The sequence below is a fragment of the Rhinolophus sinicus genome, chromosome 17 (genome assembly GCF_057876585.1).
Source record: "Rhinolophus sinicus isolate RSI-liver-muscle chromosome 17, RSI-T2T, whole genome shotgun sequence".
Lineage (NCBI taxonomy): Eukaryota > Metazoa > Chordata > Mammalia > Chiroptera > Rhinolophidae > Rhinolophus > Rhinolophus sinicus.
The window spans coordinates 23,577,742-23,601,285 of NC_142517.1; the positions used below are offsets into that span (position 1 = coordinate 23,577,742).

Here is a 23,544-nt window from a genome sequence, read left to right on the forward strand (position 1 = left end):
CATTGCGTTGGGAACAGCAGTATCACAGTGTATTGCCTTCCATTGTTCAGTTTTGTCATGCTAATTTCAAATTGATAAATTCCATTGGGTCAATGTATTGATCTTCCTGAAAATCGCCAAGATGGTAAGATTTGGTTTTTCTACTATATAGCTCTTGAGCACATACCAGCATTATTAATTTGGTTGTATTCTGTATTCGGATTTCCTAACTTTATTATTTTGAAATATTAAATGATCAGATCAGAAATGATTCCCTAAGACTATCAGTGTAACTTCTTATATAATAAATAATTATAACATGAAATAGGATTAGTTTTCTCTAAAAATAAAATGATAAAATAGCATTCGTAGTGTTGTTTCATTATACTTTCTTGTAGAAGAGGGAAATGATAAAAGGCTGCCTGTTTGAATAGCCTCACAAAAAATGCAAATTTTCCCTTCTTTAGCCAGAATTGAAGACTGATTCTGTCAAAAACTCCCAAATAATTATTTAAATGTTTTAAATTTGCAAAGTCACATGTAACTGTTTCCAATTATTCTGTGGATAAAAAAAATATATATCTTCCATCAACTTCACAATTAAGGAGATATATAAATATGGTCCCATGTTAACTTCATTACTTCCTGTTCTCTTTCCAATGAGTGGGGTTTGATGCTGGTTTCATTCAGTTATAGAAGTGACATCACCAGTGTATTAAACTGTGTGTCGATAGCCCAGACCTTGTAACTTACAGAAGATACTTAGAAACTAGTATTCAGATATACAGGTACTAAGAAAAAATTCAGCCATGCCACTAATATTTATTCTTGGCTTACTCTGGACCAGGCACTGTTTTGATGCTGGCTATTTCATGGAGAACTAGCCTGAGAACTGCCTGCTGTCATGGAGCTTACATTTTTATGGTAAAGGTAGAGATGATAATCAGAGCGTGAGATAGGTACATGACGTTACACCAAACACTAACAAGTGCTATGAAGAAAAATAAAGCCAGGGAGGGGTCTGGCAAGTCTGGGCTAGTATTGAGAGGAACAGAAGGTTGGATACTTTTTTAAAAATTAAATTTATTGGGATGACATTGGTTAATAACATGTAAACTTAAGGTGTACAATTCTGTAATACATCATCTGTATATTGTGTTGTGTGTTCACTACCCAACGTCTACTCTCCTTCGGTCACCATATATTAGACCCCCCCTTACCCTCTTTTTCTATCCCCCGTCCCCCCTTCTCCTCTGGTAACCACTATACTGTTGTCTGTATTTATGAGTTCGTTTGCTTGTTTTGCTAGTTCATTTGTTGCTTTTTGTTTTATATCCCACATATACGTGAAATCGTATGGTTTTTGTCCTTTTCTGTCTGACTTAATGTATTCCACTTAGCATGATACTCTCAAGATTCACCCATGCTGTTGCTATGGTACAATATTTTATTTTATTTTATTTTTTATGACTTGAGTAGCATTTCACTGTATATATGTACCACATCCTGATCCAGTGGTCGAAGGACACTTAGGTTGTTTCCGTGTCTTGGCTATGGTGAATAACGCTGCAGTGAACATAATGTTACATATATCTTTACAAATAAGTGTTTTCAAATTTTTCTGGTAAATACCCAGAAGAGGGATTGCTAGGTTATATGGTAGTTCTGTGCTCAATTTTTTTGGGAACCATCATACTGTGTTCTATAGAGGCTGCACCAATGTACATTCCCACCAGCAGTGTATGAGGGTTCCCTTTCCTCCACAACCTCTTCAACACTTACCTCGTCTTACTGATAACAGCCATTCTGACAGGTGTGAGGTGCATTTCCCCAATAGCTCCTGAAGTTGAGCATCTTTTCACGTGTCTGTTGGCCATCTATCTGTATGTGTTTATGGAAAAAGTGTCTGTTTAGGTCCTCTGGTTGGATACTATTGATAATGGGCTGGGAAAGTTTCTAGGAAGGTAACTTTGCAGTAGAGGCTGTATGAAGGCCTATTTTGTCACAAAGTGAGTGACCTAGCATACAAAGTGCAGTGAGCCATTGTGATCTATTTATCTTCTAATGATCTTAAGCTTTTTAAATATTTAATTTTGCCGGATACAGGAATCAATTCAAAATTCACTTTTTAATCCTTGTGGAGAGGCTTCATGATTTGTCTTAAATATAATGTCTTAAGGGACAACAATCATTTTCTCATTTGAGTGCAGATGGGTTAGTTGCTTTTGGAATTCTCATCTTTGGCAGTGGTACATCACCTAAACAACACTCCTTGTTATCCTTCCAACAAGAGACCACTTGGTGATTGGGGAATCAAACTTATCAGAATTTTAAAGGAATGCGTTGACATGCCTTAGATTACTTACATGAGTTGGTAAACACAACCTTTCTTTTCTTGGCAGCAGCTTGTCACCCATAACCAAGTGCAGTGTCAAGACCTGGACAGTCAAGCTGCCAACCCCGAGGATGTGCAGTTGAAAGATCTCTTCTTTCTCAGTAGTATTTCTAATACCAGTTGTTCGCGTATCTTCTTCATTATTTTTGCCAATACAGTTCCTTAATCTTATTCTTTAAATTGTGTTTTGTTTAACTTGAGCCTCTTCCTGGTCCATAATAGCCATGCAGTCAGAGGCTCGATGAGCTAGTTTTCGCCTTCTGATGCACCTGTTAAAAGTATGCTGTTTCTGTATCACTTAAAATTGCCATGGTGCTACGACCAGGAGTGCGCTTCCCCCTCTTGGAGACCCACTGATCTCAGCTGTTTGTTATATGGAGTTGAATGCTGCTGCAGCCTGCCTTAACCCACTCAGGCCAGAGTTCTTTACATCTAATAAATAACAACTTTGATCCTCTAGTAGCTTCCTGAGTAGAGAAATGGTCATCCAGACTCCAGAAATGCTTAGTTGGTTGATTATATACTGAAATCTCTATTGATATTTGAGATTGACCCTGGACAAAATTGTTCTGTGAGCTAACTTAGTGATCAATAGTTTTCCAAATAATTTCACTGTTTTATTATCATCCATCTATCCATCCATCTGTCCATTACCTATCAATCATCTGTCTAGTTATTTACTAATTTTATTTAGTAATTTACCAAATAAATTACTAAAGTAATGCACTGCTAATTATGGATGTGTTGACACCAGTGAAGGGAGAGAGTATAGTTATGGTTTTGGGCAAGGGGCCCCTTTTTGTCTGTTCCAAATATACACAGTGACATCAGACATCTCTTCTACTTAGATTAAAACTGTCTTAGGAAAAAAAACAAACCAAAAAACACACCCTGGAATAATTACTCAATTACTCAGTTAACTTCCTCAATATGTAATCTATTTAAAATCAAAAGCTTGTTTAAAAAAAATCCGCAAAATTCCCAGCTAACTTCTCTGGGCTGTATTAGGACCGATCTGCCTATAGTTTGAGAAGATCTGAAATGATTAGTAAACATATGTGACCAAGAACTTTAACCTTGCTCATAACGGCCCTTCAGTTCTCCAAAATGGAATTTTAGTTTCATACCTTGTAAGCGTCTATGTATCCTCTACTGAAGTGTATCCTTATATAGACAGTTCTACAAAGCAATTCACTGTCCGTTTAATGGTAATATATCAATTACTCCAAGAGTAATTATTAGTTCCCATGCTTTCTTTTTCTTCACTTTATCCTTGAACCTTTTCTTGATTTTCTTTCCTCTGTTGCTACATTTTCTTCTTTCCCTTTTTGTTTCCCTTCTTATATCTTAAAGTAATATATATATATATATATATATATATATATATATATATGCGCCATATATCTGATACCACTCATGGAGAAACTGGTTCTTGGTTCTTATGGCAGAATATGCTTGTATGCTTGTATGTAGAACATGTCACATAATGTGAGGAACTCTGTAGTTGAGTGTTTGGAATTTGATCAGTTGGTTAAGAGAAGGCTTGTTGTTATGCAGGTTTTAAACAATTTTGATTCTCTCCTCAAAACTGTTAAATTCCCCAATCTTTTCTGTTGCTGTTGTTGTTCTTACTGCTCAGGGAAGTTTATTATAATATGTTGAAATATAGGCCAGACATTTATCTCAGAACAATTTACCTATTAGTAAATATCTTTACAGTAGCAGTACTTTCTTCAATAATTATTTACAAACAACACACATTTCTAGGGCAGATATGTTGGCAAGAATACTCACAATCTGGACATTACTCACACACATTTCAACATTGTCTCTATCTGTAGAACAAAAATGCATTACTAGTTGAAGTAATGGTTTGGGAATTTAGTATTGATCCAAATCCTATAAAATCTTAATTTACCAAGACATTTAGTGATGAAGATTTTCAGTCTTCCCTGAAATTCTTCTATTGGAATAAAAAGAAAGATTGCAAGATAATAATCTGATATCAGCAATTTAGTCAAGTCAATTTATAGAATGTAATCTAAATGTGTTACCCCCAGTATCCTACATTAGGGGCTGCAGCACACATTACCAGGTACAGCTAGACTATTAATGCATAAAGGTTGCTATCCATTCTTATTACTTAGTGACCATGCCTGGCTAATTATAAATATTTTCATTATCATCCTTGCCTATATATTTTATAATTAAATAGTATTTTCAGCTTATAAATATATATCTATGATTCAGTAATACTTTTTGAAGTAAATAGAATTTCTCTGCTACATAAGTTAAAAATAACTGAAACACCCATTTTGTAAGCATTTTAGTAATTAAAGTCATTTGGTACTTGAGTGCGACTAAGCCTGTATAACATGGCAGAAAGGAGAAATAACCAACTCTAGAAATGGATTTTATAGTTGTAATTAGATAACCACCAAGCAATAACGATATTTCTAATAGTACCATTTTCCTTCCTCACGGTTTGAATCGCATAGAACATGATCAAATATTTTCTTGGGGTTGAGGATATATCCTTATATACTCATGCACGTTTATTCCTATCAGTTTGAATAAAATTTATTTATCAATCATTTAAGAAAACATCTATTACGTTTCAGAAGAAAAAAAAAAAAGGTTTTACATCCTGTTGTCAGGGTGTTTATTACCTCAGGCACAAAAGTACCAAGAGATACAAAGTACTGAGAATATTCTGAGATGGAAAATTCTGTAGCATAGTTGGCCCAGCCTTATAGAGAAAGTGATACTTGAATAGCAATTTAAACAAGAAGGGATTTGCTAAATTGAAGGGGTGAGGAAGTATGTGTCAAAGCAAACAAAGGGTTAGCATGTAACAAGTCCCAGGAGCTCACAGCAGCATGGCGGATGCCAGGGCCCCCCTCCCCCCCTTTGCAGCTCCTCTCTAAGAGGAAGGATACTGGAGTACAGCTCTGGGAGAAACCAAAAGGATAAAATGTGTCAAAGGGGAATAGTTCAAGAAAGAGGGAGTTGTAAATGCTGTTAGAGGTGAAGTCATGACAGACTATGGATACCCGTAGTCTTTGGAGTTGGTTTTTACGGGAGCATTGACGACTGCTGCTGAGCCCTAAAGTAATAGGTGTGGGGGTCACACTGACACAGATTCAAGAGTGAACGGGACAAGAAGAAGCAGAGCTAGGGCGGGTTTAGATGACACTTGAGACATTTGTCTGGGAATGACAGATTAAGAGCATTCGGAAGAGGAGGATGGGTAGCCAGGTACCCTCCCCTTCCTTCTGCCATGCCACCCATTCCATTTGGGAGGTACTTCGTCACTCTGAGGGCTAAGTAATAGCTGAGGGAAAGGCAGGGCATTCGTGGACAGAGGGAATAGGAAGGGAAGGAAGTCTTGAGAAGGAAGCTTGCCCGTGGGGAGGAGAAGGGCAAACTCCAGCAAGATACAGAAAGTAGTTTAAAGATGGGTAGCAGGAAGGTGAGAGACAGTCCATGTCCAAGGGCCACTATTTGGATTATGAAATATTTGTGACATACAAGATCATGTGCTGTTGAGAGTGAAAGGAACATGGAGGAGGAGGGACTTGATAGTGACAAAGGTTTAGGAAAACTGCTGTGTGGAATGTGAGAGGGAGCTCTCCAGGGCCAGGGGGATTCCTGGGCAGTGGGAGGGCCTATGTGACCCTGGAATATAGTCATTCATAGGGGCAGTGGTGGATGTGTGTGTGTGTGTGTGTGTGTGTGTATGTATGTGAGTATGCTCATGTGTTATGTTCATATACGTATTTGTATGGGAGTGTTCATATGGGTGTTTGTGTATTTTTATGCCCTAGAGATAATTCCAGTCCAGGTAATGGTAAGCGATCATTTGATTTACCAGAGTTTATGGAGATCCAGCTGTGTTTTTCATCACTATACTAGGGTGACAGAGAAGGTTGTTTCTGTTTGGGAACATGGAGTCTAGTGGGTCAGATACGTAAGGAAATAGAACACTGTTGGGGAGCAGAGGAAAATAAAAGGAGGCAGTGTTAATATATAAGTGGGTAGAGATGGAGGAAGTGATACCTTGGAAGCTTCTTGGAGGAAGTGACCTCTCTTAGATGGCTTCCAAAGGAAGTGAATGGTTGCAGGTGAGGCACTTTAAGATTCTCGAGAGAAGGACAGAAAAGATTGTTGACCGCAGATGTGTTACATGCTCAAGGCATGAAGTAGTTGAGAAATTCTGAATCGGGGCAAAGATTCAGGATGGTGGATGGATCTTAGAGTTTATGACTGACTTGACTTTGTTTTTATAGAACTAGGAGTTAGGACCAGAAACAATTTTGAAACCTGAAATATTTTTTGAGCATTGGTATGAGTTGGTTCTTTTTACTCTTTTTCAAAACTTGTAGTCTTCGTCAATATTTTCCAAGCCAAGTATCTAGTAGTTTTTAAAATTTTTAATGTTCAGCATGACGGTATTAATCCTAAAATCAATTGTAAAACATTTTGCTAGAGTAGCCATGTTTATATGTATATAATAGATATTCATATATCCTAATTCAATTATATATTCTATATTACATCCATATTCTGATTTCCAGATTATAAATGTACCATCTGCTCGTTGACCATTTTCAGCCCTTGAAGAAGTGCAATGAAACACTATTTATTACACTCTGTCGTTGCCTCTTTGGATTGTGAAACTTTTAGTTACTAAAGCCCTGTTTCCTTTGTTGGTAACATTCATAAGGGAAATATATATATATATATATATATATATATATATATATATATATATATATATATATATACTTTTGTTTCTGTAACGACTGAGCGTTTTCTGAGAGTTTTTCCATCTGATTGAAAGAGAAAGTAAGTTGTTAAAAGCAAAAATACTTTGCTTATAAGGAAAAGACTTCCATGCCGAGGTAATAGATCATTAGGTAATAGGGGATCCCCCACCCCTAACCTCCGGCTCCATTTCTACCTCTGAAGGGCATCATACTGCACAAATCAGATTGCTCACTTAATATTTAATGTTTTTGCGATGGAATCACTTTCTCCCCTGAGGTTGACTTCAGATTTGCCAGACACTCTGACAACACTGCACTCCTTATTTTCCCCACATGACCTCAGCTTCTGCTTAAAAAATGTTCGAATAAAGGATGCTTTTGTTCATATCTCGCCTGCCTGTGATATATTGACAAAGTGTCTGCCGGCTGAATGGAATAGTTTTACAGTATGAGTGCTGCTTTCAGTGGAGGGGCAGGACTTGGGCTTTAGAAGGAAGTGAATTGGATAGGTCAGGAGAATGTACCATTTGTAAACACCCCTTTCCTTTTTTATTCACGTGTCAGGACAGCAGGAGCAGGCTGTTCAGTGCCCGTCCCTGCGCAGAGCCTGAGGGAAAGCAGCTTGGAAGTCAGCTGCAATTTTTAAACCTTGCTTTCCCCCAACCCCCCCACCCCGGCAATGATCTTCACGTACTTCGACTTGTCTTAGAAGCTGTTTTGAAACTAACATGGTTTAGTCCACTAACTGCATGTTGGGTAAATTCAAAACCCACATGCTCGTCCTCTTGCAGTGGAATAAGTCACATCTGATGGACATTTTCTGTGCTTAGAGCATAGTAATGAACATCTGACAGGCGCGACCTTTCATAAGACAACCCACACTATTGGCTTTCTGCCCAGAATATTGCTGCAACACTATCTGTGATTGGTTATCTCTCTATCATGCATTGCTTCACAAGGGGAAACGGCCCCCTTTTTTAATAAATCTACGATGGCTGGCTGCAATATGCCTCACTGTAAGTATTCTGTGTGTGTGTGTGTGTGTGTGAGAGAGAGAGAGAGAGAGAGAGAGAGAGAGAGAGAGAGAGAGAGAGAGGTAGGCTGACTGGACTATGACTTAGTCTGGTAGCACATGGCAAGGTTGTGGTACTATAGGACATCAGTGAAGTGCTACTTAGTAAATCGTAACCTATCTCTTTTTTCTACAGGTTGGTACTAAGAAGTGCCTTTCCTGACGTCTCTGCTGCTTGGAACCGCTTCTAGAGCAGTGTCTGCTTTTGCCTTGCTTGCTGCCAGCTAGACTGTGACGACAGCACATCCACCCTCCACCTCCTAGCCCAGACACCCCCATTTCTACTTATAATCAAGAGAAAAGCTCTAAGTATCTGGCATTGCCCTAGGCTGCTTTAGTTTTAAAAGAAAAGTTTGCTGAAAAAGTAAGATATCTTCTGCCAGGAAATCAAGGAGGAAAAAAAAAATCATTTTCTCGATTTTGCTCTAAACTGCTGCATCTGTCTATGCCAAACTAATCAATACCGATTGCACCACCAAACTCCATTGCAAATTCAGCTGCGAGGAGATTCCCTTTCAGACAACTTTGCTGAAAGCAGCTTGGAAAATCGGTGTCCAAGGGTCTGCCACGTTTTCATGCTTGCATTTTGGGCTCAAAATTGGCATTGGGAAGGGGTTACTGAGAGCACAAGGCTGATTCGAGGCCCTACTTTTAAACGGTCATCTACTTAAGATCCTAGTATTTCTCTAAAAACCAAAACCTCTTTGAATTAACAGTTTCATGCTGTGAATTTCTAGTGGGAGATCTTTTCCTTGATATTGACAACACAATTTTCCATGTACTTTTAAAGCAGGGAGTGGGGGAAAAGTATTTTGAAGGGGACGTTTTCAGCATCATTTTACAGTTTTATCAGTTCAGCTTTTTTTTGTTTTTGGTTGTTGCATTTTTTTTTTTTTGTGGGGGGGTTGGGTTTGTTGGTTTCACTGAAAATTTTAACTACCTGTAAAATCTAAACATGGCTGTTAGTGTCACACCAATTCGGGACACAAAATGGCTAACACTGGAAGTATGTAGAGAGTTCCAAAGGGGGACTTGCTCACGGCCAGACACGGAATGTAAATTTGCACATCCTTCGAAAAGCTGCCAAGTTGAAAATGGACGCGTAATCGCCTGCTTTGATTCATTGAAAGTGAGTAAATATTATATTATATTAAGGATATGCAATAACTGAATAAAGGGGTTATGGACATAGAGTTCACTGAGTTTGGAATTATGGGTTGCTTTGTTATTAGTTTAGTTATACGGTGTGTTCTTATTGCTGATGTTGGGGTGGGGGGTCTTTATTGAGAAGCAGTAGAACCAAGTCTGGCCAAACTTGTTTGTTATGAATAACTTTATCAGTCCTTTAATGCTATGATTTTTTTCTAGAGCAGAAAAGTGTCAGAATACGTTTTACTTAGTAATAGCAAAGTCAGTGTCTGCCTGTAGGATAGTAAATGGAGATAACATGTCTGTTAACATATGCATGAATTCTATACGAGGCCATGGCAATAACTCAATGAAGATGAGTTGATTTTGCTTGTTTCTAACGGTGCTGCACTGTGGTAAAAGAATAGCAGATTTTAAGTCATCTAAACTTGGATCGATGTTTTATATTAACATTTTGACATGGATTTCATTTTGATTGTATGAGCATATTATTTTAAGGCTAGAAGTGCAATGCATTTTGTGGAAAATATAAGTAGAAGTAAGGTTCTGAACTGCTGCTACAGTACCCTGTCTGAGGCGTAAACTTTGTTGAATGTGAGATTTATAAATAAGTAGAAGCTGTTAAGTACTATTATTAATTGGATTTTTTTTTTAGCTTCTAAAATTCTAATGTGAAGGAACTTAGTTTATGTTCTGTTAGATACTGATTATTTTCTTTTTATTTGTAATTGTCTCAGCTAGACGTATTAAGATAGCTTTTGTGGGCACCATGATACTAAAAGATTCACTTTAGCATATACTGACATACAAAAATGTCATTGGGTTTTTATTTCAGGTATCAAGTTTGAAAAGTGGGTCTTTTATACGATAGCATACATGTCTTTATTTTGACATGATGCAAGGTCAAGTCTAGAAATGTAAGATTGCTAGGTACACTACTTACTTGGTTTAATTCAATTGCATTTGAATACTAACATACCAGTATAATCACTCTGAACCTTTGAGACTGGGATCGCTGTCCTTTCTGCATATATAGAGAAATAGATCCATCTTGTGTTTTGCAAAACAAAAAGTAGTATAATAATAAATACAATAATAGTATAATAATAGTATAAAAGCTATAATAATAATACTTTTTTAAAATAACATAGGTGTGAGTTAACTGAAATAGTTAACTCCTAAGTGAACTCATAACTCACTCTGCAGATGTTATGAGTTAATTTGGGAGTTAACTATTGCAGTTAATTGCTTCTTGGTCCAGACTGAGGTGCTCACTTTGCTAAAGTTTTCTCCAAACACTGAAGGATAATGTCTTCACAGTAGGAGTTTAAAAAAAGGAGGTATCAACAACAACAAAGATACCTTATCATGTTAGATTATTCTTGATGTCATAGTCCTAAAGATCAGTAACCAAAAGGAATGCATGATAACTGGACCTTTTTCTTTCTTTTCTCTGAAGGCATCAACGAAGAGCACAGTGATTGTGCCTTTGTGAATGTGTATGCCTACATTCATGCTGACTGAATTTAGGTGTAATTAGAGACTGGGGCCCATAAAATGAGGGGCAAAGGGCTAATTACACTTGTCGGTAAACAGCTGGGTCCATAAGTAACCCCGTTTTGACCCAATTACTAAGTAAATCCAATTTTTAATCCTACAGACAGTTGATGGGGCACCCGTAGCTGCAAAATGAAGGACATTTAATTCGGCTGTGACATTGAGTGGTTTCACAGAAGTCTTGCCTCCACAGCAATTGGAAACATTGTAAAACATTAAAATTCAGTTGCTGTTTTTCCATCTCAAAATATTTTTTTAGTCGCTGCTCACTTGTGGCCACAGAAACAGTCCCTCTTTGAGTAAAGCAGCAGCATTGCTTAGTGACATGCTGTGCGGTTAACAAGATTCAACTGCCACATCAAGGACTTTTTTTTAATAACATAATTTGAAGATTTTTAAATTTACTTATGAAATGAACTCATTATTGCAGCTAATCAGTGCAAACTTCGTCCTTATTCTTTGTCTAAGAAAACTGCAATTCAATTTATAATCTTAAAACTTGGTAAAATTTGAGTTGAATAAGAGGAAAAACACAACAGTATTTATGGTGAAGCTTCATTCCCAGAACAATAGCTCCTTAAATGTGAGAGAAATAACTATGTTAAGAACTAATTAAATTTTTTTGAATATGTAGTTAAGTATATGTTTCAAAAAACATGTTTTTTTTAATAGATATATTTCTAACTAACACATGTGATTCTTAATATAGTCTTTAGAATCCTACCTTTTATAATATATAGTAGTCTTCCTGTGTTCCGTTTTGTGGCTAAAAGAGATCAAAAACATATTTTGAAACAGTTAAAGTAACTCTGTGACTCATGCTTGAAGTTCTGAAATTTGGGAGCATTATGAGCTTTCCATGCCAGTAACTGCTAGATCATTTGTATTGTCTCAGAGAGTAAACGGAAGAATTTAGAAAACTTGTAATATCCTGACTTCTTTAATAAAATGTGTTCTGTGTGTTGCTACAATCCATAGTCCAGCCTTTTCTGAGTTCTTTAGCCATGAGATGGAGGTAGCCCGTGTAATCTACTATTTTTAGCAAGTTAGGAAAGCAAACCAAATACTCTCTGAGAGGACCCTGTGAAATGGCTGTACCCTTCAGCTGTGCTGTTTCAGACTTTGGCCAGGCTCCCAGGTGACTTACGTTTATAGCAGACTTCTACTTAGAAGAGAATTCATTTCATTAAAAACAGAAGTCGCACAGTTCAGGAAAGCGTTTATGTAAAAGAAATCAATTGGCATATTACTAAAAGTAATAGGAAGAAAATTAGCTGATAGTATTTTAGTTGCATTTCGGTGATTTTGAAGTTTAAATAATGAATTCAGATTAAATTTACTACATGAAAACAGAATTCTGTATTACAGTAAATGTGTTGCTAAGTAAAATATAAGAATACATGACAATGAGGAATATATATATATATTAAGTATACTGAAAATAGAGTAACAATAAGAAAAAGCAAAAGTGGTAATAATGTGTACTAGTTTATAAATTAATATTTTAAGCACTTAATTTTTCTCAATTTTGCTTTTACACTTGTAGTCTTCATTTACAAATCTACGAGTATATTCGAATTGAGAATTAAATTGATTACAAACTATAGACTGTAGTATTTTAGCTACGTCAGAAATCCTGAACATTTGAAGAGGTACATTATTTTATGCTGGAGAGGATTTTTTTCTTATGGCTTGTGAAGGGAATAACAAAACACACACACACACAAATTACAAGAAAAATATCAACATTGCAAGCTGCTATCAGAATATTATATATGAGAAATGATTATTAATAGTTAATGGCAAATTACCTATTTTTTTCAGTAATAATCTCAACTAAAATTTAGGTAGTCGATGGAAAGTAACGTCCAGAATGTATTCAATGTGATGCCAAATTATTTATTTAAAAAAAAAGCTTTCACCATGTGATCAACAGAAATAGACTATTGCTTTTTGATTCTTCTGTTTCAAATACCCATTCATTTTTCAGGTACTGGTGGTGGGAGGCTATAACCGTTATGTTTATTATCTATTTTCCAAAAATCTAGCAACACTCTTTTATCTTTGAAAACCGTAGTCTCTTGTTCTCTTATCAAATTAGGCAACTTTAAGATAATTAAGCGTTCCTTTCACTATGATACACGTTTGTGTATATAGATAGCACAGCTGGTCAGATTTATTATAGACACATCAGAGATCAGATTCCACTGCAAAGGGGTATAGAATCAAGGGCACTGAGTGAACACCTTTAAAATGTACCTGAAGACCTCGCAGAATATATGAAGTATAGACAGCAGCTATTAGAAGACCCAAATAAGTTAACATCCAGGTAAATGAACAACTAGAAGTCTCCAAGTCAGAAAGCCAAATCACGTCTCTGGATGGTCCCAGAGGAACAGGCTAGCATAACTGGACGTTAGAAAGTGGTCCTGAAGGTCTTGACTGTTCAATTTTAGAGGATCCTCCATTGTTAGCACAGTAAATCTTCAACGTAGCAGTTGCCTTTTGTGCTGCGCTTTTTATATCCCCAGTGTAGTCTTTTCATCCTGTCTTTTAAACTGATGTAACTGAGAATCTTGACAAAGTACCTTCATATTTCATACTAAACGTCCAATTTTCAATTACAACTTTCACCTAGTAGGCTCGTAATTGGAATAACTTTACCAAGAGTTTTCTTCTTCTTATTATTTTTTTTTAAATTAAAAAAATTTTTTTTACTAATGGCATCTCCTATGTGATATTAAAACTTTGACAGATTATTATATAGAGGTACACATTGTGTCCTTCAGTGACAGGCTGACACAGGACTTCCTTGTTTCCTCCTAATGACTTACGACATGAACTCATTGTAAGGACTAATTTATCTAGCAGTGTGGATCGTGTGAAAGTTCCAATGGTAATTCCCTAAGCAGAAACTTCACAACTTTGTAAAGAATTCCCTGTGAGTGTGCTGTGATGTCATCACCTGTGACATGAGCTTTCCTTTCATGAAATTCTTAGTAGCTGTGGCTTTCGTCATGTACCGCTTTATAGTCTTCTAGTCAGCAGTCTTTTAGAAAAATATCTTTTAAATGAGTACAGATTTTTAAACTTCTGGACACATTTCAAGCCATGTTTTGAATCATGCTACCTAAGGCACTAATTCTAGCACTAGTTAATTTGTTTCCTTCTATAAGATTTTGGTACACTGCGTCTCTTTTTATTTTTCCCATTCAGCCTTGCTTCCACTTGTGCGTGTGACTGACTAAAAACCATTCAAACCTAAAGCAATGTGGCACATAGAATTGAGTTCAAACTTGAATTGTAACTCAGACTTCTAAACGTACGCAAAAATCTGATTCCACGAATAGCCTCCAAACAATTCCATGTGCAAAGCTGTTACTCACTCGAAAGTGTCCATGCGGCATGGGGTCAGTTTTCTCTTCAGGGAGTGTGTAACATACGCCCAGTTCACGCGAAAGGTGAGAAATTGAATGTTTCCTAAACCCAACACAGACACCTAGGGACCTCGTTTGGGAAGCTTGTCCTGTCATTTTCCTTGCCAAGGATAAGTAGAGGCTTTTAGCTACCAACGTCGCTAATCCATTAACCTTTCATGCTGAGCAGTGTCTCGGCCTTCCCACAGACTTAGAATTTTCTTACAAAGAGATCCTACTGAGGAAACTTTCAGGGTTTCTTTTTCTTTCTTTTTCTTTTTTAAACTTTAGCAGGAACATAGTCCATGCTTTAGATAGGGGAGTGATTTTCTATGTTACCAGGCCAAAAATTATGACAGTCAGTGGAAGTGGATAACGAAACAGCACCGGTGATAGTTGTGAATATGCAGAAACTTCAGTCAAAGCAACTGGCAAGGCTTGTTAGAAATATGTAGTTGTTTGAAGTATAATAGATTATTAGAATAGTGATTTCTCTGTGAATTTCACTGTGAACAATGGTAATTCTAGTGAGGGCTTTATTCTAATATTGATTTATAGTAAACAACTGCAGAGTTTTTATCTAATACTATATTTCTTATAGAAATAACATCAAATGCGCATCACCTACAGTATTATTCATACTCTCTTGGCACATTTTTGAAAGATGTTCACTTTGAGATAAAGTTTGATTTGTTAGAGATAAAAATTTCTATATTATGTCTTGAAAACTACTGGTAGTTATAACCCTTTATATATTATAATTTGATTGAAAGGCTGTCATCTCCTGCATACCTTTTGGCCTTCGCCATCTCTGACCTCTTCTTCTTGTGTTTTATCTCTGAGTTCTTTCCAGCTTCCTAATTGTCCAGCTTCCTAACTGTTGCTTATTTTACTCTGGAGTCATGTAGAAATGATTGGGACATTTTGTATTTAAGGAATTACATTCATCATTGAGTAACAAAGACAGCTTCCCTTCCTAGCATGCGGCATAAAAAAATTAAGGGTTTATATTTCAGTCACTTGTCCAGGCCTATGTGATTCCACAGCCGTTAGAATACCCCTATTTCCTGAGGATCGCATGGCTTTCAACTTTAGGATTATTTCAAAATTATTTCAAAATTATTGCAAGACGGCCAGACATCATATCTACAATTCCAGGGGACGGGAAGGGGTAGGGGCAAAAGAGACCACAGCCCAGCCCACTTCGGCTCCTTTTAATAAAAGTCCTTTAAGCTTCACCCAGTGATTATCCATAGTCTCTCATTGGCTGCTTTTGGCAGCAAGGAAAGCTGGGAACTGTAGTCTTTAAACTGTTGCTTGGATTAAAATCAGGCCCCTGATCGGTAAAGTAGAAGACGACAGTGAATTTTCAGGAGGGTAGTCCGCCCCCCCAGAAAACTTCCAGAATGAAGTAACTTTCCCTGAAAAACACCTGGGTATGGGAGTAGTTGAGGGGAGACCACTGTTGAAGAGAAACTTATATCTTCTTATCTTGGCAAACCTGACATCACTTCTGATCTTGTTAACTAGAGTTGTCTTTTTTTTCTTTCAAATTATGATATGTTTAGTCAATAAAATCTGGCATATCACAAATGGATTGATTTTTACTTTTATAGAAAAAGAAAATTGCTTCATTTTTATATTTTTCTTATTGCCAGTGCATATTTATATACAGTTACATATTTATAACTGGAATATAACAGGAATGCATGTCGTAAAAACAGGTCTCAAATGATTTCATTTGATACAAGAATCTATAGTTACTCTGATAGGTATGTCTGCTTCTTCCACAAATGTACTTATTTTTTATTTATTCTGTATGAAGTAAAATGAAATGAGTTAATATTTATTGAAAATTACTGTATGCTTGTCAGTATTTTCAGTATTTTCTTATTACTATTTTTTGATAGTATTTAGTCCTAAAAAAAAACCTCTTTGAGAGCGTTACCTATATTTCACAGATGGTACAGAGAAGTTAGGTGAAAAGCACAGGGTCACTCAGCCAGTAACATGTGAACTCCAAACCTGGTAAGCTGATTTCACAGCCTGCACTTCTAACTACTTTCCTATAAAACATTGCTTCTTAATTTACACATCCACATCCTAAAGATTCAACAGTGCTTACGAATAAAAATGAATACGGCAAATTTGCGGCACAGGACCTACAACAGTAAATACTCAAAAGTAATTATATTTTTATTCAATATACGAATCAGCAAGTGAACACAAAATAGCAGCAAGTACACTGCCATCAATCATCAAAGATTATATATCTGGTCTAAATATACAGCCAAATAGTAAAAAGGTTATAAATTAATCATCTTAAGTAATCACTTTATAAGCTATATAAATGCCTCCCAATGTGTATATATAAAAAGGCATATTCCAAAGTTTTAATTGTTTAGAAAGCATTTTCCTGCAGAAGCAATGTGGTTAAGTCATCAGGCCAACCCTGGGAAGCCAAAGTAACGCATAGGATGCTTGAGTTATAGTCCCGTACAAATAGTACCCTGGAAACTCTGGTGATTAATTAATCCCAGGAGGCTCCACAGACGCATTATGAGGAACATCTTATCATAAATCTTAAGTACCACTAACGTCACAGATCCCAACTGCTGTTGTCCAACTGTTTCTATGGAAAAGTTCAAGTTTCAGTTTGGGGCTCCAGAAATTCACCTTGTCCTAGTGCAAAGGAAATGGTCCTCCCCAAACTCTTGGGACACTTTCTGCAAGCCAGTGTAAGAGCTTTCCCCAGCTCCAAGTATGGGCTGCTTCTGTTCCTGTTGCCTTTCAACAGGGCAGTGGCTCAGAATTAATAGGGACTAAACACAGGGTAGGGGGTGAGCGGGTGCAGTTCAAAGCTTTCCCAGAGTGGGAAGACTTCTTTGTCAATATGCCTGCCAAGCAACCTTTCTTTTCTTGCTGAGGACGCAACCTGCTTCCTTTTTGAGTGTGTAGCTTGTTGGTCCTAAGTCTGGCCCACTGTGGAACTTAATATAAGTGAACAGTCTTTCCGCATTCTCTTTCCTTTCTGAAATTTTCAAGTGTAGCTGTTGTTTTGATACTGTTGCTTTCTAATTAATAGTAGCAATGGGGAAATAGGTGGATAGTGAAAATAATGAACTAAAAAAAAAAAATTGCTTTTTCTGGCCATTTTATCACAGGATGTATGTAATCAAGGGATCAGCAATAAAGAACCAGATGTGAGAAGAAGGATGTTTAAGAGGTGATAGGAGATGGGAATTCCACAATTCAGAGTATAACTTAAACACTTCCTATGTCTAACTTGGAGAAGTCAGATATTAAAATGCAGTCCTCAGGGGCTAATTACTAATAGGGAGAGCCGTGTGTTAGGTGATGGGGTAGAGTTCGGAGAGGGAACTTCTTAGCAGCAGTTGGAGGGTCAGTGGAAGAGGAGCTTAAGGATGAGAGAGAAATGTCTCTGGTGGTTTATCTTTCCTTTTCCCCCTCCCTTCCCTCTCACAACTACTAATTCTGAGATCACAAGTGGGAAGAGAAGAACTAAAGGGAATCCCCAATAAGAGAGTTCCCATAGTCACAAGCCACCAGATTGGGGCAGCTGTCATTGGATCATCATTAGTTTGTTGGAAACCACCTATATTTTAACTGTAGGTCCTAGTTTCAGGTTCCGGGACATACTTTTGAAGCTGTTTTGACTTAACAATATTTATGCATATTTTAATTTTTGTTAATGTTAGGTTGAGACTCACCAACTATTGAGATCCAACACCCTGTGTTCTCAAGACGTCATATAGCACCAGGTATCTAAAGTTAGAATTTATCTCTTTGCATAAAATTCAGACTCAGTGTATAAACTTCTAGATTTCAGAATCACTTACATTAATACTGAAGTCCAGGCTCTTCTCAAATAAGGCAGGAAGCATCTGTGTTAATAGTTGACAATAAATTACACAAAGCAAAACAAGGAAAATTAAGGTTAGAAAAGTTGGGACGCTTTTCTCCCATTTTCAATTTTCTGCACAAGCATGGACATAATCAGTGTTTAGGATCTGCTTGTGAGGGATAAATTACATCTGTAATTCATTCTTTCCCATGGTACTGCATTCAGACGATAATTTGCTTTCAGATATCTTTGCTCATCTCATATTCTAAAATCGTTCATAGACTGAAAATAAGTCTAGTAACATCTCCCAACCCCAGGAAGCCTTTATCACTAAACAGTGTTAGTTTACCAAATGAGCCAAATTAAAAAATAAAAGGTTTTAGGGAAAAACAGAGCCAAATTTATCATGCCCGAAATAAGATTCCTCTTTGGTAGATGACATTGCTGCTCATAAAATAATTCTCCTTTAAGGGAAGCAACCATAAAATGAACCATGAATGAAGAAATAAGTAAAGAATTCATTATTTATATAAAAAGGCCTGTTAAGAAAGATCTGTATTCTGAATGACCTGTACTTCTTCACATTATCTCACATCTTTTCATGGCTAAGTGGAAACTAATGAAATCTAAATCTAGCCATGAGAAAAGATTATCATCATGATTTTATTTATTGAACTTTTTTTTCACTATTATGAACTTTTTACTCCCAGACACTGTATTCCATGAATCATAGTGGAGTTATAAATTGAAAACAAATGTCCACATAAGAAAACCCAATACATTAAAACAAAAACAAAAATGAAACTCAAACGCAGATGAACTGAAGAATCATTATTCACACCAAAGAAGAGTCATTTACGTTGTAGGTTTTTACATGTTGGAATCAATTTAAGTGATTGCCCCAAAGCCTTTAAATTATGATTAACGTACAGTAGCTTGACGTGTAACATATATATAATGGGTGAAGTATGCATAGTGAGAAATGTAAAATTATTTGGTTGTTTTTTTTTAGAGTCTTTATTAGCTACTTTTGTCTTCTGTATTTCCCGTTAAGGATAAATAATACTAGAGGAGAGCTTTTCACCAGAAACAGGTACTTTTATACTGAAGGTTTAAGAATGTGAAGAAATTACCAACCAAAATATACAGAGGGTTCCAAAAAAATGTATACACATTTTAAGAAAGTTAAACTGTATTAAAAATTGTAATACTCAATATATACTGATAACAAAAGATGAATACAAGTTATGTTTGACTTCTGCAATTACAAGAGGTGTTCAAAGTGGTTACCATCAGCGTCCAAAAACTTCTGATTACGGTGAACTACTGCTTGAGCAGTGTTGACCAAAGCGTCCATTTGTGAACATTTTTTTGTCACCCCCGGTGTGCCACTTCACATCTCAGTTAAAGGAAAATACTCCATTCTTCCTCCCCTTGTCATCACTTATTACCTGCTGTTTACCAGATACTGTGATAGGCAGTCCTGCTGCAGGGTGAATAACACACAGAACCCCTGCCCTTTGGGTATTGATGGACTAGTGGTTACTATAAGCTGTCAAGCTTCTGAGAAGTATAATTAAGATTATAATGATCATAGAATAATACAACATAGTTTTAACCCTTCTGTTCTTTAATTTTATAATATCTCAGTAGAGCACAAATTCGCCCATGTAAAACCCAGATAGGCTTTAAATGTCCTCATATATGTCTGAGAGGTTTGTTTTGAAAAACATTGGAATCAATCATGTAGTCAGTACAGGAGGAGCAGATGAATTTGAGCTCTCGTTATGTGTGCGGTAAGAGAAACTGGGTGGTTGTGTTAGTCAGAATAGGCTAACCACTAATTTTGACATGGTAAGAGATTTATACCAGACCCATTATCATGTTCCATAATTTAGCAAGTCTGAATCAGATTGATTTGTTAGGTAACACCTGTAGAAGTGGTTAATTTTCCTCCGCTGATTGGATCAGCATCTATTGATTATGTAAAATGAAGAGGCTCAGAATGATTAACTAGTGTGTACAAGGTCACACAGCCAGGAAGTAGTTGAACTGGGATTCATTACAGGCAGCCTATCTTCAGAGCCTATGATTTCACTCTTCACTCTCAGTTTAACTTGTGGAAGGTAGCAGTATTATGAAGCACTATGCAGTGATCTTAGGCACACAGAAACACAGTGTTAATAATTATTAGTGAGTCTACCTAGGAGAGCACTGGACATACTTTGGCAAGTATTTGTTGAGTCACTGTAAATGCCTGAGTTTAAGATGGCTGTCATTTTAAAAACATGCCAATTTAAACTTTTTTCTTAATTCAGAAAACCATCCCTGAATAATAATTATTTTTTTTGACATTTAATATGGGAAATATACACTGCATTTTTAACTAGAATTCTGATGTAGAGGTTCTAAACCTTAGGTCAAGAAGGATTTTAAAAGTCATGCAAACAAAAACTCATAGGCACATACTCGCAGACAGCAGTTGAGTGGTTACTAGAGGGTAAGAGGGGATGAGGGTGAAAGGGGTCAAACATATGGTGATAGAAGGAAATTTCAGTTTGGGTGATGAACACACAATGCAATATATGGATGGTTTATTATAGAATTGTACACTTGAAACCTATGTAATTGTACTAACTTAACCAATGTCACTCTAATTTAATAAAAATTTAATTAAAAAAAAAAAAAAGACTACATCCTTTAAAAAAAGAAAAAAAAGTCACACCACACTGGAAACTGTAAATCTGAATAGGCTATTCTCGGAAAAAAAACAAATGAGAGTTTCAGGATTCCAGGACAAAGCTTGGAAGTGAAGTAAAGGGCACCAGATAAGGAGGTTTTCATTTCTTAAATATCCTTTTTTTTGTACAAAATAGAATATCCTTTCTTATTCAAGGAAGTAGTATAATTGATGTTTTTCTAATGCATAGAGCCATGAGACATTATTTTTAAGAGCTTGAGATTTTGTTCTTTTTATTTCGTGAATTTTACTGGGTATTTATAATAATATTGGAAGCAAACAGAAATATGCCTAAAAATCTTTGTAAATTATACTACATGAAATTAAATCTCGATGAAACTATTCACCTCCCTCTTTGACAGTCATTCATATTATGTCTTCCTATCAGATGTCACACTTATGTGTTTATGACAACTATTAATACTATATTTTAACATTTAGCTAGGAATAAATCTTTAGAAGTTAATTTTAATTCTTTGTATATTTGTTTAGTGTTCACTATATTAATAATGTTGAAATATTTAGGTCCAGTAAAAGGACATTTTTTCACATGAATAATTTTAGTGATGTATTTTCAAGTATCTCACATCATTCTTTTTAAGACTTTTACATTACGTATAATTGAAATAAATATGACTGTAAATATAAGAATCACTGATTACATTTTGGTCATGATATGGCAAAAAGTGCATGTCTGCTCTCAGAAAAAACATGAATTTAGAATTGTAAATTCCTGGGCTTACTGGGTATTTAGTAAATATTAGTTTAAATTGTAATCCTGGACTATTAAGAGATGTTTTTCAAATATTAGGGTTCATTGTATGATTTAAAATGCTTCTCACAGAGCAATTCATTTGGATGAATAATAGCTTGGACAAAAGGAAAAGAAAACCTTTAACATCAATAGCTAGTGTTACAAAGATCCTTTCCTTAAGTGGTTAGAAACTCAAGGCCTTTCGAAAGGCATTTTCTTGAAGTAGGAGTATATCAGTTTAGTCAAGTAGCCAGTTAGAAATATTTTTTAACAAAATTGATTGCCTTTGGTATATAAATTCAGACTCTGTTTATAAGTCAAACTTACATTATGTGCAGAACCAAATTGATTACAGGGAAAACGAAGCAGTCTTCCTTGTCCTTTGATTTAACTTCTTTGGACATTTTCTTCATTAGTTTGCTTTAGTTTTAGTTTTTTTGGAAGGGGTATTATTCTCTGAGTGTCTCGGTTGGCCTCTGCACTCTTCTCCGTGGGAAGACATTTGCAGTAAATATTACATTTTAGCAAATAAAAGTGTCAGGAATAATGAGAATGTGGCCCTTGGCGGTTTTCACTTTGTCCCAATACTGCCCTGACATTTTTAGTCAAAGTAGGATCTTCAGAATAATTGCAAAAAGCCATATGCAAAAATGTGTAAGTAAACCACTTCTTTATGGCAAAGAATTAAGACCTGGTTAAGTGCCCACATCATGAATTCAGCTGGATCTGTGTTTGATTCTATCAGTCACTTGCTGGTAATTTTGTGCCAGTTACTATACCTCCCCGAGTCTCAGTCTCCTCCTCTCTAGTGTGAGAGGAATAATACTGCTTTGCAGGTTTGTGAGGGTTCAGTGAGATCAGTTATATAATAGCGGTCCCTTCATGCAGTGTCTCACTCTGTGTCAACACTGCGGGAACGGTAGCAGCTAGTGTTCTTGCCTGAATGCTGGAATTCAGTCTGAGTTATCTCTCCCCTTACAAGAAGAACTTTACCTTATGCCAGAATAAATGTCATGTGCATTTGAAGACTGTGCTGCAGGTATCTATGTGTGACTTCATTAAAAACAATTAAAGATGACTTTTACCTGGAATGTGTATAAATGTGCATTATCACCTACCAGCTTATTTGCTTACCTGTTACCAAGGGAAAATACCCCTTAACCTCTTAATGTGTGTACCACTTGACTTGAAGCTCATTGGGGGTAGTACTAATACAAGAATTCTGGATTTATGCCATTGTCTGTACCTTATAAATACAGTTATCCACGAATGAAAAAGTGATTGTTACCACCTGTTCCAACTTGAATTTCATTTAAAACGCATGCCTCTTTATAGCTCTATGCTGGTCTAAAATAATTCACATGTGATGTGTCAACTACTGTATTATTACATAACACTAAATATAAATATATTATTTATATAAATGTCTTGCGAAAAGACTCACCTAACACTTTTTTTCAAAAATACAATTGACATTTATTCAGTAAAGTGCCTGCACAGGGTAGAAGGTTTGTCATGCAGGGAGGCCCTCGGGGTCTCTGCTCCCGCTCCCCATACAAGAACGCAGGATATGGTGAGGCCAAAAAGGAACACCCACGGAGCCATAGGTAGGGGAGCCATACCACTATATTCTCTCTGGCGGCACTATACTCTCACTGGAGGCTGGATCCACACTGTCCGCAAACCACCATCCACGCTTGCCAGCCCAGCCGCCATCTTCTTGCTAGCCCCCATTCTTTCTCTCTTTCCTCTCTCTCCTAGCGTAGCCACAGCAGTTATATTAGTGGCCAATGGCTCACTGGTTACAGCTGACGGCCAACTAGCCACAGCTGATGGCCATGCAATCAC

The 23,544-nt window shown here is 36.5% G+C and overlaps 1 protein-coding gene across 27 annotated transcripts in view; it reads left to right on the forward strand.

Annotated features, from left to right (window-relative positions):
• MBNL1 (muscleblind like splicing regulator 1) overlaps nucleotides 1-23,544 on the forward strand; it is a 194,889-nt gene that overhangs the window by 43,403 nt on the left and 127,942 nt on the right. For 18 of the 27 annotated variants that reach the window (XR_012494390.2, XR_012494394.2, XM_019731998.3 and 15 more), the window contains exon 2: nucleotides 8,352-9,344. The exons of 7 other annotated variants lie outside the window; for them this stretch is intronic. Coding sequence is in view for 17 of the 20 variants with exons in the window: in XM_019731998.3 (XP_019587557.1) it covers nucleotides 9,171-9,344 (174 nt within the window). In the remaining 3 variants the exon portion in view is untranslated. Of the gene's footprint in view, nucleotides 1-7,850; nucleotides 8,160-8,351; nucleotides 9,345-23,544 lie in introns of those variants that run through there. 2 more of the 27 variants (XM_019731994.3, XM_019732014.3) reach the window with 2 other exon arrangements.